The 17083-nt window shown below is 38.9% G+C and overlaps 1 protein-coding gene across 5 annotated transcripts in view; it reads right to left on the bottom strand.

Moving 5' to 3' along the window:
• Positions 1-17083, bottom strand: part of PRKACB (protein kinase cAMP-activated catalytic subunit beta) — a 74610-nt gene that overhangs the window by 5353 nt on the left and 52174 nt on the right. For all 5 annotated transcript variants that reach the window (XM_064455410.1, XM_064455409.1, XM_064455412.1 and 2 more), the window contains 8 exons: positions 15967-16028; positions 14888-15016; positions 11069-11167; positions 9973-10055; positions 9315-9441; positions 6966-7061; positions 5323-5445; positions 1095-1259 (listed from right to left, as the gene is read on the bottom strand). In XM_064455410.1, the coding sequence (XP_064311480.1) occupies positions 1095-1259; positions 5323-5445; positions 6966-7061; positions 9315-9441; positions 9973-10055; positions 11069-11167; positions 14888-15016; positions 15967-16028 (884 nt within the window). The remainder of the gene's footprint in view (positions 1-1094; positions 1260-5322; positions 5446-6965; positions 7062-9314; positions 9442-9972; positions 10056-11068; positions 11168-14887; positions 15017-15966; positions 16029-17083) is intronic.

Genomic DNA, 17083 nt, shown 5'->3' with positions numbered 1-17083 from the left:
AGACAAAATTATTTCTCCACCTCAGTCTTCTGGGATACCACCAATGAAGTTATTTTAGTCCTTTACTGTTGTCTATAGAAAAACCAAGAATTCTGAGATAGCACTTAGGAGAATCAATAATTTCTTATTAATCTGTTTTTAGTAACTCACTAATCTACAGATATTTGACTCTGCCTTGCAGGGGAGAGGGAGCTTTGGAGGAAGCAGGAAGACAGACCTAGACTGAATTGTCATCATCCTCATGCCTTTCTCCAGTTTCCTTTCCCAGCTCTGCTTCATTCATCCTGGCAGCCACTGATCTGCTGCTCTCAAACTAATGTGTTAATGGCTGCTCATGCTATGAAAATATTCTGTTCTCTCTATTGCTTACATTCTTATGCAAGTCTGAAGTTCATAGTGCAAACTGGGCATGGACTTTCCAAAACCACATTGCAAGTCATGTTCAGGTCAGGTAGGGCTAGAAAACAATTCTAAAAAATGCCACAGAACAGCAGGGCTTTCTCCATTACTGCAGCTTATGGAACTGCAGTTAAAGCATAGTGTCAGAAGGCAGAAACTCCTCAGTAGACACTGAGGACTGAGCAGAGACTCTACATCTGGTCCTGTCCCAATCACAGATAAAGCAAGAGCAAGAAGGAGGGAGCATACTTCTTCAGCAGAAAAAAGAAAGCTCTAGCTTTGGCTAGAGCTCCTCCACACTGAACCACGGTCTGACTGGGAAGAACTAGCTAGAAAGGAAAACAGATTTCGCTCTGCTGTGGAGGAGTATTTATAGATGCCACTATAGCAGGGGTTAAATAAAAAGCGAGAGAGGCAGGAGATGGCTCATTCTGAGATATTCCAGAAATAGATTAAAGCACAACACGTGTTAAGAGAACGTGGATGTAGACAGAGGTCCAGGATAAAATACCAACAAGAAATAAACATAATTAATCAATATAAACTCTTCGGAATGTAAAGGATTAAAGTACTTTGACTTTTTCTTGTTTAATTAAAAGTGACATATTTAGGAAAGCAAAAATAAGCAAGATAACGAGAAATTTTACTTCAACCCCTTAAGGACCTGTAATAGTTTGGATCGGGAAGGGTCTTACCTTTCTCTGATAAATGGCAATCCAATCTGTAGTTGCAAACCACTTGTGATTCTTTATGTCATTTACACCATTCTTCAGATTTCCATATCGTTTGGTCAAATCTACCTGGAGTAAATTTCTTAGAAGATCCTTTAGGTCTGAACTGAAGTGTGACGGGAACCTTACCTAAAAAATATACATCCACAACATTAAAAACAATATACCAATTTAATTCTTCTCCCTGTGAAGTAAAACAATATTGACACAAAAGGAAAGACTGGGGCCATTTTCTGTTCTTGCTTTAAAAACAAATCAAGTAGGAATGTATGAGAAGAGTTATGATTACTGTTGCATATCTATTTCTGTTTCACACAGCCTTATCAACAGCACTACCATGTGCCTCTACCATTTTTAGGTTCAATGTTTCTAGATCTGAGTTGAGGAAAAATATTAATGTAATAAATAATGATTTTAAAAAGCTAAATTTAACTTGCTGTCTCACTGACACATTAGCATTCTCAACTATTTTCTAGGAACAAATTTTTATATTTTAATTTTTTTTTATATATATATATATACACACACACGCACAGAGGAGATACAGAATCATACAATCATTAAGTTTGGAAAAGACCTCTAGGATCATCAAGTCCAACTGTCAACCCAACACCCCCAGGCCTCCTAAACCATGCCCTCAAGTGCCACGTCTACACGTCTTTTAAATACCTCCAGGGATGGTGACTCAACCCCCTCTCTGGGCAGCCTGTTCCAGTGCCTGACCCCTCTTTCAGTAAAGACATTTCTCCTAATATCCAACCTAAACCTCCCCTGACGCAGCTTGAAGCCGTTTCTCCTCGTCCTATCACTAGTGGCTTGGGAGAAGAGACCAACCCCCACCTCACTACAACCTCCTTTCAGGTAGCTGTAGAGAGTGATGAGGTCTCCCCTCAGCCTCCTCTTCTCCAGGCTAAACACCCCCAGCTCCCTCAATCTTGCCTCATAAGACCTGCTCTCCAGACCCTTCACCAGCTTCGCTGCCCTTCTCTGGACATGCTCCAGCACCTCGATGTCCTTCTTGTACTGAGGGGCCCAAAACTGAAGACAATATTCAAGGTGCGGCCTCACCAGTGCCGAGTACAGGGTCACGATCACTTCATGCAGCATATAAATGTATAGATATGCTCTGAAATAACTGAACATTCAGCAATCATATGTGAAAATTGAATCTGGAACTTTATGCTGTACTATCATCTGTTTCTGATAACTAAATACACCAACATCAAAAGTCTTACATAAATAACACAGCACTAATTGAAGATAATACATGAGTGACTTGCCAATACAATTAATTCAAACCTGGCTAAGAAATATTTGAAGATGATTTATGGGATGTAATTGCATAGGGTTTTACTAGCAAAAGATCTACTGACACCATCTGAGATGGAAGAGAGAAGAAAGGGGAAAAGAACACCAGAAAGTTGTATTTGTCATGCCCATAGTCTCAGCATTTGACACTCCCTATATTCATCTGATCAGTTATGATGTAAATGCAGAACATGGAATTATTTAACATAAAAACACGTTGTGAAATCAAGAGTTCTGATAATCAAGGACACTGCTTCAGTTTACCTGTCAATATGGCTCTACCGTAGTACATAAGAAATTCACAGGTTTTAATGAATGTCGTACCTAGACTCCTGAGAAGTAAGGAAATATTAACTCCACTTTTTAAGTAGAGAACTAAGTGCACGAGGTAGATTAAATGGAAGACATAAGGTTATAAAGGAAATGTACTGCTGGTTGAGAACTGAATGTCAGAGTTTCCAGAGTTCAAGTCTGGTCCTGCTTCTGCAACCATCCATCCATGGACTCAGTAAAAAAGGTAGATGATCAACAGTACAAGTTTCAAGCAAATTAGGTACAACTTCAAAAAATGCCCAAGCTTTTTTAGTTTAGAAGATAAATATTTCTTTAAAAATATATCTTCTTAAGTGAATTTCCATATATTCAAGGAGGCAGCTGAAGGGTCATAGTATTACAGCCTTTCAAAGAGCAAGCACCTTCCTGATTTAAGTAAGGCCCTAGACAGCAGCCAGTCTCACTGCAGCGTACCACAGGGCCTGCTGAGGCACTTCCCTTGATGAGAATTACAGAAGTACGTAAGGTGTGTCACAGCATGTATTTATGTAGGGACAAGGAAAAGAACCACCATAACTAATCAAGTCAGCACAAAGAAACATGAAGAGACAACACTGGCTAGCAGGAGAAACAACAGAATGATCACATTTTTGTGCTATCTGCCACACTAAGAGATATTAATGAAAAATAAAAGGGAGAAGTTGGAAACACTTTTTAAAAATTTATATACCTGAACTGAACATTAGACATGTCTTGAACTACAGGACTGCAGGAGCAAAGAAACCTACTATGAAAAATGGAAATTCTTTATAGCTTCTCAAAAGCTGCAGAAATAGAGAAGCCCTGCAGAGAGATCTAGACAAAGCAGAGCGCTGGGCAATCACTAACCACGTAAAGTTTAACAAGGGCAGGTGCCGGATTTTGCACCTGGGGCGCGGCAACCCTGGACGCACAGACAGCCTGGGGAACGGGAGGCTGGGGAGCAGCTCTGCAGAGGGACCTGGGGGTTCTGGTGGACGGCAAGTTGACCACGAGCCACCAGCGTGCCCTGGCAGCCCAGGGGGCCAACCGTGCCCTGGGGGGCATCGAGGCCTGCATCGCAGCCAGGCGAGGGAGGAGATTGTCCTGCTCTGCTCCGTGCTGGGGCAGCCTCACCCCGAGTGCTGGGTGCAGTTTGGGGCGCCGCAGGACATTAAGGGTATAAAGGTACTGGAGAGTGTCCAGAGGAGGGTCATGAAGTTGGTGAAGGGTTTAGAGGGGAAAAGGTATGAGGAGCAGCTAAAGTCACTTGGTTTGTTCAGCCTGGAGCAGAGGAGGCTGAGGGCAGCCCTCATGGCGCTCTGCAGCTCCCTCCCAAGGGGAGGAGGAGGGGCAGGCACTGATCTCTTCTCTCTGGTGACCAACGCCAGGACCCGAGGGAATGGCAGGGGGATGTGCCGGGGGGGTTTAGGTTGGGTATTAGGGAAAGGTTCTTCCCCCAGAGGGTGGTGGAGCCCTGGAACAGGCTCCCCAGGGAGGCATCACGGCACCAGCCTGGCGATATTCAGGAAGCACTTGGACATGGCCCTCAGAGACACGGTGTGAATTTGGGGCTGTCCTGTGCAGGGACGGGAGTTGGACTCGATGATCCTTGTGGGTCCCTTCCAGCTCAGGGCATCCTATGATTCTATGGTAGAAAAGAGGACAGCTACACAAATTAAGCATACAGCTAAATAGAAGTTAATAGTTGGATCATTTTTATCCAAGCATAAAAGGATATAATACCACAGTGTTGGTAAATCTAATAACTTGCATTTTAAATCTGAAGGCAAGGAACAGAGTAATATTAAAAGTCCAAGTTCTAAAAATCTAACAATGTCTGTACTCAAGAAGTTACACTGTTTTTTGTTGGGACAGAGTTAATTTTCTTCACAGTAGCTAGTATGGGGCTATTTTTTGGATTTGTGCTGAAAACTGTTGACAACTCGGGTGTTTCTGTTATTGCTGAGCAGGGCTGACACAGAGCCAAGGCCTTTCTGCTGCTCACCCCACCCCACCAGCGAGTGGCTGGGGGTGCACAAGGGGTTGGGAGGGGGCACGGCTGGGACAGCTGACCCCGACTGACCCAAGGGATATCCCACACCGTATGACATCATGCTCAGCATATAGAGCTGGGGGGAGAAGAAGGAAGGGGGGGACATTTGGAGTGATGGCATTTGTCTTCCCAAGTCACCGTTACACGTGACGGAGCCCTGCTTTCCTGGGGGTGGCTGAACACCTGCCGGCCCATGGGAGGGAGTGAATGAATGCCTTGTTTTGCTTTGCTTGCGTGCGGGGCTTTTGCTTTACTTATTAAACTGTCTTTATCTTAAACCCACAAGTTTTCTCACTTTTACTTATCTGATTCTCCCCCCCTATCCCACTGTGGGGGAGTGAGTGAGTGGCTGTGTGGGGCGGAGTTGCTGGCTGGGGCTAAACCATGACAGAAGTATCTATTACAAACTTTTCCCACATTCTTTCCAAACTGCTCCCTGCCTAGTAGCCAGTAAATACTGCATCTACTCCACATGAAAAACAGGTTCTGCAAAGACAAACGACTGCATATGCTAAAATACACAGAGCCTTCACTCACCTTGCCAGACACAATCTTCTCATAAATTTGAATGGGCTGATCTGCAAAGAACGGGGGATACCCAGCTGCCATTTCATAGATTAACACTCCTAATGCCCACCAATCCACTGCCTTGTTGTAACCCTGGATAAAACGGGAAATACCACTGTTAGTACATTTCTAACATAGTTTAAGGTTTTCAAGACATACATCTATGGAATGCAAAGAAAGCAAACGCATTATTGCTTGTTTAATACAGAACTTACAACCTAGTTCAAACCACACTGAAGCTCACAGATTCCAACAGCCATGTGCCTAAAATGTAATACAGTAACGGCAGAGAAACAATGATGAAAGTTAAACATTTTGCACACGTTCCTGGGCTAAGTTTCAGTGATGTATTTACGCTGATGTGACAAGACTCCCCGAGTGACAGAAATGGGCACATTTTATTTAGTTAGGTAAAAATCAAAATAAACTTGTTGCACAATGATTGAAACTTCTTTCAAAGCTTAGGGAGATTTCATTAAATATAACACTTCCTATACTGTATACCATCACCTTTTTACCTGATTATCCGCATTTCAGAACAATCACTTTCGTATTTAGTAAACTAGTTATGAGAGCTTAGAAGTTCAGTTATTTAGCTGTTACAGTGTCATTTATGATCTGATCTTTAAAGCCAGAACATAAAATCATTAGTAAATCCTATTTAATATTAAAGAAAGACAGAAAACGCCACCAACCCCATCAATTTTGTATGTGCCCTCTAAGATCTTTTACAAAGCTCAGGGCTGAGACAGAGTCTTTCCTGAAAAATCTACTATGGAGAACTTGTAGTAGTCACACTGCAATTTCTTCTGCTGCTTTAGCTGCATAGGGGCAAAAAAAGCTGCAAATAATGTACATTTTCTCCCCAAATAGAAGTATTTTCAGTTTAATTTTAAAGACCCACAAAGGGTATTTAACTAAACCACATATTAAATGCATATTTTAACATTATGCGTTGTGGTTGTTTATATCATACGTAGTTCCATAAACTATAAGGATATTTTTCCTTTACAAAACTTAAGGGTTACAGTTGAACAGCTATATGACAAATAATATTTCGTCTACGTTCAAACACTTAGTGCAAGTACTAGACACAAACTGATCAACAGTAAGCTCAGACTGCATGTGTAAAGCCAGTGTTTTGTCACATTTGATTTCATGTGAAGTGCCTTAAACCTGAAACACACTGCAACTAGTTATTTAATGACTACTGATTCATCCGATGTGTGGTTCTCCTCACCTCTGGAGCTCCTGTTCTAGGCTGTTAACACTTCAGAATGTAATCACTCAGATATCAGAACAGGGTAAGGATGCTAGTTAAAAAAACCTAATTACAGATTCTTTAAATCCCCTTTCCCGCTCACAAGACGCATGGCAAGCGTATGTAGAAAGCTCTGTACAGTTAGGTAAAAATCCCTGCTTTGGAGTAAGTTTCAGTACACTAAAAAAATATTTACAACGCAACGATTGCATTTTGTGTGATTCACAGAGAGTTGACTAGTAAAGGTTTAATTTTTTTAAAGTATCAGCAATTGTTTATCCCTCAGAGTGTAATAATTGGGTGATAAGTTTTAAGTGCATCAAATGCATGGCTGAACAACAAGACAAAGTACCTTGCTGAGAATTATTTCAGGTGCCAGGTATTCTGGAGTCCCACATAACGTCCAAGTTCTTCCTTTTACTCTTTTTGCAAAGCCAAAGTCCGTGACCTGTCATCGGAAGAAATAAATTGACTGCAAGTGCATTTCTACAAAGAAATTTACTTTTACGTACTTTCAAATATTTTGGAAAGCTATTTTATACAGAAGAAAAATTTGTTTCTCTGATCACATAGTATCATAGATTCAGAAGTACCTTTAGTAGCCAGTCCTTCCAATACTTCTAATTCAGAGAGATAGAAGGTTTCTCGTGATAAAATTAATAAATAACACAAAATACACATATTCCCCCGACACAAGCTTCTATTTATAATTTAAAAAATTAGCGGGAACTATGTCTCACTAGTCTTCCACACGTACTGCAATTACATTCATCATTTTTCCTATACTTTTCACATCAGACTGTTTATACTGCTGAAAGTTTTAAGTACGGGAATATGAACAAGATATTTATCTTTTCCTTTAGTTAACAAATAAATGAATCACGAAAGGGTCCAAGATGTCCGCCAGTCTTGTAAATTTAGAATTTTGTCGTGTAAGTGTATAAAGGTTATATGTAAAATTAGTGTGGGAATAAGGCAGCATAAATGAGGTTTTCCAGTAACTTCCGATTGTGAATGGCTTTGAAAGCATCACCAGAGTCAAGCTTGTTTATTTGAGGACTTGGGGGGGGAGGGGAATGTAGCAGTAACTGCATTCACAAATGGCAAGTTCTTGGCCATTAGAATTCTTCATTCCACTTGTCAGGTTTTCTGCAGGAGGTTTTCAGAACTCTGTATGTGATACCGTTCTCTCTGTGATTTTTCCCGGACCATATTGTGGAATACATGCAGAAGCCAGGGAGTTATATCTGAAATTCTGGGATCAGTTTCAAGCTATCAAGTCTATGCCTGTTTGGGGATCCATTTCTTTTGTTTCCTCCGTCTTGGTATAATTTTGAATGTACTGTGCCACAATGATAATCATTGCTAATTATGCCATAACCCGTGCTGATGTTTCTGATACACTAGTGTCACAATTAAACAAGCCAAACTCCAAACTATCAAGGCAGCTTTTGCTTCATTTTTGGTAGAAACAGCAGCAATCACAGCTGGAAGTGAATGGAGAGGGTGACGTGCTGACTAGACAGACCTGCTTCAGTCAGCAAAGAATCATTTCTGTGTTTGTGAATGCACATCAGTCTATGTAAGAAGAATACACTGCAGACATGGGACAAATGGTAATGGCTTTGAAATTAAAGAAGAAAAACAAAGTTTCTAAATCAAATTTTGTTGGAGCTGTAGTATCAACATCTGAACACAAACCCCCTCTCTGCTCAGAAGCAGAAGCGAACCAACCTCACATGGGGAGAGTGACTGCTGGACCCGTTATCACTTGCGTTTTGCCCACCATCACAAAAACATACTGTTGCATATAGAGAGTCGCCAGTTCTGGTGACCATATGGCTTTACATTAACGGGGCTCCCCAACCACATTAATAGAACTGTATTTCTCTTCTCCCTACAGTGCTATTTTATTCTCCAGGCAAAATTATTTTACAGTTATAAACAACATAAGATATGAAACCTTTCCACTTCTCTCAAACATTTTTATTATGTATTTTCCTGTTGGATTCTGCTACGGCAAAAGGGGACACAATGAGGAAAGAAGAGCTTCTATAACTTAAGGACTGAAAAGCCTTGCAGAGTGCTTGTTGCTGTATCCCACCCTCCCATTTCCCATTTAAATCAAAAACGTAAGAGCTAAAATGAAAATGAGGAGGTGCCGTGAGAGGCTGTTGTAAAACCAAAGTTGTCGTTTGCAGCACTGCAATTCTGATGTGATCTGAAGTCAGCTCTTACTCCAGATGTGCCGAGAAGGTTAGGGCTCTCCAAGGGTGGGATTCATCTGACTGAAATTAAGTACTATAGTGTCGGTGTTGACATCTAAGCTGGTTACCCTAAACTACTTGTATAGACAATGCAGAGAACCAAGCCTTTAGCCTTGTTCTAGGGCAGGCATGCAAAATAGGTCAGATGAACAGAGCCATGTGATCGCCTACTCCTCACCACAGGCCCCAAGGGAAATCTTGACAACTCGCTCAACTGCAGGCAGCTCCATTGTGCGTACTTAATTTTAGTCAGAGGAAGCACAATCCAATGGTTTTAACCATTACTAAGCAGTAGGGCATTTTAACGCTCCCTGAACACATGCTAATGTGCCCGCCAGCTTCAGACCATTTACTGTAAACACATTTGCTAGAATTACCTAACCCTACACTCTAAGACAAGAATCTACTCCCTGAAAATATGAAGAATATCATACCTGGATGTATCCTTGCTGATCAATTAAGAGATTTTCAGGCTTTAGATCTCTGTAGATGAGGTCTAATGAATGGAGGTACTCAAATGTTAGCACTATCTGAGCTGCATAAAACCGTGCGTGTGGTTCACTGTGAAGAATTAAAAGAATATTAAGAACCCAATGCTATGCTACAATACTGAAACAACCACGTAACTGCCGAGGATAGAGAAATTAAGCATCTTTTAACTGGTTCTTCTACTGTGTAACAAGAAATGAAAAAAGCAAAACAGCAAACATTTTATAAATTATACACTCATTCCCTAAATTTAATTTAGGTCTTGCAGCTAAAATACACATGCAAATCGAGACGAGCGTATCCTACAATACAGAGCTTAGACTTGAATTTTACTTTTAGAAACTATCACTAATTTCAATATGCATAGGAATTCCAAGATTTTGTTGTACAGAGATCACAAATGCCTGCATTAACTACCTGAAAAATAAGAATAAATGACAAGTTTTTCATTGCCTGGCTAGTTGAAGTCCACTGAAAGAAGGGTAAATTAAATGCACTTACCCCTTCAGATTTTTTCTTCAATACTAACAAATTTTATAAAACCCCCTTCCCCAATTAGCAACACAAGCCTTTTGAAAGGAATAACGTCATTAATACTCTTACCTGAACCTTCCGATTCTTCTTAGATGTGAAAACATCTCACCACCAGGAACATACTCCATTACCATGTATAAATTAGAATTGTCCTAAGGAAGCAAGTAAACACGCACAAATACACATTAGGCATGCTGTAGTCTCCATAATTCCTACATGCAGTATGTTTTATTAAAGAATGAAAATGAAAAATCGTAGCCATCCAATGACCTTAACAAATATGAAGCAACACAGGTAGAAATTCTGGAAAAAGTGCCAACACACATCACAAAAGGAGCATCGTATATCTCAAGGAATCTGTTTTTAAAGTAAATTTGAATAAAGATAATTAGCGCGTTCCTGACACAGGATGGTGTGTAAGTGGTCTGAAGGAAGAGAGGAGAAGATGCCTATTGCAAGACAAGACCTTGTACTCTTAAAAGTTCAGAATTGACAGCCTAAGGTATTCTTGTCTCCTACAGCCCCAGCCCCAAACCTCAGAACCGTAAAGACTAAGGTAGAACATGTTTGTTAATTTTAAATGCTATTAAAAAAGAAAAAAAGAAGGAAATATGTAGAGGACACATATCACTCTGTAAACTAGGAAAGTATTTAATTTCTTTTCATGACAGTATGTGCTCATCAGTCTGTAAGTAGAAGCTAACCTCAAAGTCCTTTCCTTCATGGTTAAGATTGTCATTAAGACCTGCCTCAGGTATAAATCTCAAGCAAAAAATCTGCAGAACAATAAAAAATTGTCTGTTCCTTATATTGGTGCAGAAATACATCCTTTGGCTTCTCTCAAAGACAGAACAATGCCTAAAAGCTCCCTGCAGGACAAAAGCCATTTTCCCTCTAAAACAAGGGAAATCTCTAAGAGTTTAATGTAATCTAATTTTCATTTATTTATTTGGAGATATCCTTTCAAACATCACTGGGTGAATTGGGGTGCGTGTAAGAGTGCACACAAGTGCAGGAACTCCTGCTCAAGACCTGAAAACGGTGCCAAGTGAAGCATCTTTGAAAACAAAAATACTTGAAGTACTGTAAAAGTTGTTTTTACTATGTGAATTTTGAGCACACGCTTCCCTGAAACCCAAAGAACTACTTTCGGAATAACGATTACCTTAAAAGAATACTCCAGTTTTACAAGGAAAGGAAAGTTCACCGCTTGTAATATTCTCTTCTCATTCAGTGTGTGTTCTATTTGCTTCAGTTTGACGACCTAGGAGAGAAAAAACAATCTTCAGTTTAAGTATGACACTTTATAGCTGTTGATAAACTTTGCAGTGTAACATGGTTAGTTGAAAGCAAGCTTGTAACTGTACAGATAATGAAAACCCTTTTGGATTACTATTACAGAAACAGTGCTGAGAAAGGATTAAGAAGTCTAATGACATTTTAAAGAGTAACACTCATGCAATACGGTTTGCAGATAACTCTAGAAATAGTGTTTCTTACTACATGCTTAGTGCAGAAATCAGCAAGGAAAACATTTTCGTAAGAATTGCTTGTGTTTGTAATGGAGATACTTCTGCAGGAAGATGACAGTTCAATAAAATCCATTTGATCTTTGGACCCTTTGCTCAGAAAGGCAGGAAATTGTGCCAGACACATTTAATTATGAATTTTGTTATGTGCGAACAGGAGGAAACGGACTTATTTTACATAGCTCACATGTTAGCAAGACTAAGTAGAATAGAAATTCAAAATTACCACTCTCATAAAAAGTTACTCCTGCCAGACCTTTCAATGGTTTTTGCTTTTCTGCTTAGCAAATTGCTTAGCAAAAGTATTAAAAGAAATTAAATGCTACCTTCTTGGAAACCATTATAATGTTAAGCTGCTGACAAGGCAGCAAGTGGCAGGTTTGCGACCATTGCTCTTCCTCAGCAATTAGCAATTGGTTTCCTTGTGTTAAACCCCAACATTGCACAACTGATGCTTCCCATTTTACTTAATCCCTATTGCACAATTTATCTATATTTCATTTTGTGAATGGCATGATTTCCAAGTAAAGTTACCTCCCCCCCAATAGGAAACAAGGAGAAAATGTACAAGAGTCATCAAAACAAGTCTGTTTTGCATGTTTGGAAATAAAATCTAACTGCTATAAACAGCAGATAAGCATGATATTCCAACCCTGACTGAAACTGTGTTTAAATTTAACTTTTAGATGCAAAAGGTAGTACCTATAGAAAAAACCCACTAGTATTTTGAAATAAATATCATACAGAAGAAATAGTGAGTTAAAAATACTAAATCTCTTCTGAATCACAGATCTTTAGGGACTAAAAAAAAACTTTACTCAAATCAGCTCATTCGTGGGAAGCGGCCCCTTCATCCCTATAACGCTATGGTACTGGAATTATCTTGCCCATCAAAGCAAGCAAGCTGGGGTTTCGCTCTGATATTGTGAAGCGTTCAGCTGCAACGCCAGACAAGACTTTACCGCCCTTCCTGCATCTTTCGCTGCTTAGATACTGGAGCGTGATGGCAGCAATACCACAGGCTGAAGCTGCTGTTTAACGCTTCATAATATCAAACTGGAGCCTCAGATAACACGTCTTTGCTCACATTTAAGCTCAAGCTCAGGGCACGTCCACTGACAGCTTCCTGTAGATGACATGATATCTGGTAACGGCAGATCCTCCAACAGCTTGTTTGTGTCTGAGCTTTTATTAACAATATTTTCTTTCAAAAAAACCACAATTACATAATGAAACTAGCCAAGCAATGTTATGTTTCAGCCTTCCTAAATCAAGGCAGACAAATAAAGGAATAACGACCCTACACACAAAACTACTGGCTACATCAACATTTATTACATTTTTTTTTCATATCCTGATAAACCAAGCATAAGACTGGGTAACAAAGGGACACACAATATGCTTCCTCTTGTTTCAAGTAAAACGTAAATGAAATATTATAGGTAGCCCGCACATTCTCTAATTTCAGACATCTCTACGTTTTCTGTAATATACAAAGCAAAAGGGATGTGTTCTCCCTAAACCATGTCCTACTTTTTGATCAATTAGTAGAAATTACTAATATAACACTATTATGTACTTGTGTATTCTGTTAGAAATATAATTATATGTGCTAAGTTGAATTGAAAAAGAATTTATATTCCATAAAGGAACATTTCAGACTTCTGATTATAGACAAAATAATCTAATTGGCTAATAGAAGACTGATACCTGGATGCAAACATCTTTAATCCTGTGAATCTTTTATTGCAACTTCACTACAATCATTAAAAATGTGAATTTTTCCTTTTACCAGATGATTTTATAGCTATGGCTTTCCAATTTATTTTAGACTGAGAGGTAGCAACGAGTTTAACTTTACTTTTTTTTTTTTTAATCCTCAGACTATTTTTATGGCAGCTTTCTGAAGTAAGATATAATTTCCTAAATTGCTCTAGTGACAAGGACTCAGCCATTCATGAAAAAGGGTTCAAAGAAAAAACAGCTGAAAATCTGAAATCTGACGATGGGCTCTCCGTGGGATGCTCATCGCACCTCGTGTTACAGCAACGCTCCCCGCAGGACGCCACCAGCCACACTGAGGTAACAACGAGGTAAATTTCCACATGGGTGGAAATGGTCTGGGCTGTCTTTCCGTTGTACTATGTTGGAATGCCTTTTTAATTGAATTGTTTTGTTGGGTTTTTTTTAATTATAAAAGTTAGAAATCATTGTTACAGGAGAATGCTGAAGCTGCAAAAAAAATGAGCTTTTCCAAATTAAAAAATAATGCCAGAATTAACACTAAAAGGTAAGTTTACTTTAGTTTCTTCTTGTCTGACCATTATAAAGCAGTCTTTAATTAAATGACACATTATTCCAGGTCCAGGACCACAAATCATGTGTAAGGAATACTGGAACTGCAACTCAAGGAAGACAGTTTGATAACGTCACTGCTGCAGTTCCATTAGATAAAATTACTCAGGAATGTAATAATGTTTAAGTGCAAGAGTCCACACTGAGGCAACGCTGACTTTCATTTTGTCACTTGCTGATTAAGTTCTCTTTGACAGATTAATATTTTCTTAATATGATTTTTCTTACACAGCAGCAGTGTCACGTACAGTGCCTTACAAAGAAGGGCTCTTATATTGAGGACCTTAAACTCTACTAATCTAAATAACGTACTTCTGAAAAACTTGTCAGAGCCATTAAAAACTACTTGTATTGATTAATTTCTTAAAAATAGTTCTTAGCATTCTATTTAAAAAGTTAAACTTTATCAAATGACACTGCTTACTTCATCTGAGATTAATAAGCTGTTTAAAAAAATCAGGCTGGAGTAAAAATACAGATTCAGGCTACAGCACTTAAGTTTTCAACACAGAATATGTCTATTGTCGGACAGCTGTTCTGAGAGAGAGACGACTGTTCGGTCTATGCTGTTTCTATAGATGCAACAGGATTATTACATAGCAATGCATCCAAAAAGTAATACCTCATGGGATCAAGAATGGAAATTATTCCTGCAAACAATTTGTTAGGTTATGGCTCGCAAATAAAAATTTTGAGAACTTCTGAGCCAAAGAGTCTTCCAGAATTTTGAGCTACCCTGCAAAAGTCGATTTATTAATTTATTAAATACAGCACTATGTTTTGCTTTTGCCAAAGAATATATAGGCCACCTTACAAAAGCTAAGCAAAGAATTTAGCTGCTAACATTTTATTAATGCCTTGGACACTACTTAGAGCCTCTTCAGCCTGCCATTGATGTTATTGGCCATTGTAAGAATTCTACGCAATCCCAACAACTGAGTCTGCTGGCTAATAAAGACAGTCAACTGTTTAAAGTATCACCATTATTCAAGCGTGATAGGGAAAAGCACAGTAAATGCAGCAAGTTTAGCCACGGTTACTAGTTCTTTGTCTCCATCCAACTCTTCTGTACCACAAAAAAGCCTATTAATTACACCAACCTTCTGTTTGTCCAGTATCTTCATCGCATAATACTGTTCTGTGGTTTTATGTTTCACCATCATAACTCTCCCAAATGATCCTGTTCCAAGCGTTTTTTGCCTCTCAAAGTCATCTAGGCCAGCAGTATTCTACATGTGCAAGGATATAATGACATTATTTACAATTTAATACCCAAAGACAAATTTTAACTGTATGAATCAAATTCATTTATGAAAGAAAATTGAGTAATATTACTTTTATCAAAGACAACTATAGCCAACTATACTGTTGTTATAATTTCATGCCTGTCAAATTTTAATGAGATTTTACATTGCACGCATTAAAACAGAAGACTTAACTGAATTGTATCAGCATTTCTATAATTTGTCTGTACAGATGATACATGCTTAGCAAGAAACATTTAGCAGTAAACAGATCTTGAATTTAACATGCAGATAAATAACCCCCCTCATGCTTCACAAACGAGAATATTAGAACATGCAAAAAACACCAAGCTCCAGAGACAGTTCTACATGAGAGTTGTCTGGAGGGCATATCACTGAGTAAGCTGTCTCAGACACAAAATACCACAGCATTTCAAATCTGCTTGGAAGCCAACAATGACCCTTCCCCAAAACCCTAACCCCCCCCAAGTTCAATTTGTAAAAGATTTCTTTCTAAGAAGCTCCTTAACCTGCCCCCAAGCCCCACACGGCAGACTTGATACCCTTAATTCCCCTTAATACCATGGGGGAAATTATTAACAGGGTAGATTACAGATGTGCCAACGCTTAGTGATATAAAAAGCCACCTAAAACATGCCAAGAGATTGACTCTTGTCATGTCGATGGTAAACATCGTTCTCAGTAAGGGAAAGCTGTTGTTCAGCATGAGCATTTCATCAGGTCAAATTTGGAGAAGACCCGAGAGTCTCTGCTGATGAACTTCGATGACAAAACTGACATTAAAAAGGGAAACTCCTACAAAAATTAAACTTATTTCTTTTTTCTGCACTGCTCATTACAGACTGACAACATACTGATAACATTATCCAAAAAATGCAATAGAGAAAATTACTGAATGCTTCAATGACTGATACCTGAGGGGGGCTTTCCCATTTTCTTAAAAAGTCTTCTTTGGCTTTGGCTAGGAACTCTTTCACTGGAAACACACACAAAAAAGTACATTTTAATTAATGTAATTCATCACAGATGAGATAGAGATGCTTTGTTAACAAAATATGTAAACTAAGTTATCAACTTCTTTCTTCAACTCATAACACGCTATTTTCACCAGGTATGAAAGCAAGCACCAACACCTCTAGAACTTCTACAATATCTCCAGGTGATCTCTAAGCTTTCTGGAGTAACTACATCATTCTACACGAAATAAACTACATCAGCTCTAATAACTCACAACACTGTATACGCAAGCAGGCTTTAAGGTGATGTAAGATGTTCTTAATTTGACTGGGAAAAAAACCACAAACATCTGACATTTATAAATAGCCATTCCACGATAGACTGTTTATCTATTTTTGTTAAATAAAAGTTACTTTTTATTTCAACTGACTGAGCATAATGTTATTCTTATTGCTTTTTCCCCCCATCACCTTTATTTAAAGGCTGTTTGCAAGCTCAAGTACCAAATGGACAGCATTACTGCAAGCAAAGACAAAGCACAGGGCTACAATAACACTGCACAGTAGGTGTGCCCACAGTCAGAGAATATATACTTGTAATAATGTTTTTCCATTGAAATTGAAGGAATGTATAATAGCAAAATTCTGGATGACTGTTTAAAATGTGCACCAACATATTTTGTTCCAATCATCTTTTTGCTGTTCTATTTTTTGAGTGTCAATTATCAGCCGGACCAATGCAGATTACTTAAGGCACAGTCATAAATGGGAGGTGTTTCAGACATTGCTGTGATTCTGCAAGAGTAACAGAATCAAGAAGAAAATACCATGCTGTTTCTGTGTTCTCTGAATCAGTTCACACAATATAACGTTAATAACAGTGGATCTTCTGGACGGCGATGTTCCGCCACGAGCCATTGCTAAAAATACTCAGCAATGTGCCAAGATTATTACGGTCAATATCTAGAAATGTATATTTTATCAACTGTATTTTACCTTCTGATGGTCATATCAAATTAGGTTTATAACGGGTAGTAAACAATCATCTGATTCATCTGAACTTCTTCATACTTTC

The sequence above is a fragment of the Phalacrocorax carbo genome, chromosome 6, assembly GCF_963921805.1.
Source record: "Phalacrocorax carbo chromosome 6, bPhaCar2.1, whole genome shotgun sequence".
Lineage (NCBI taxonomy): Eukaryota > Metazoa > Chordata > Aves > Suliformes > Phalacrocoracidae > Phalacrocorax > Phalacrocorax carbo.
Note: the sequence above shows the minus strand (reverse complement) of the source record. Positions and strands in the feature narration are given on the sequence as shown.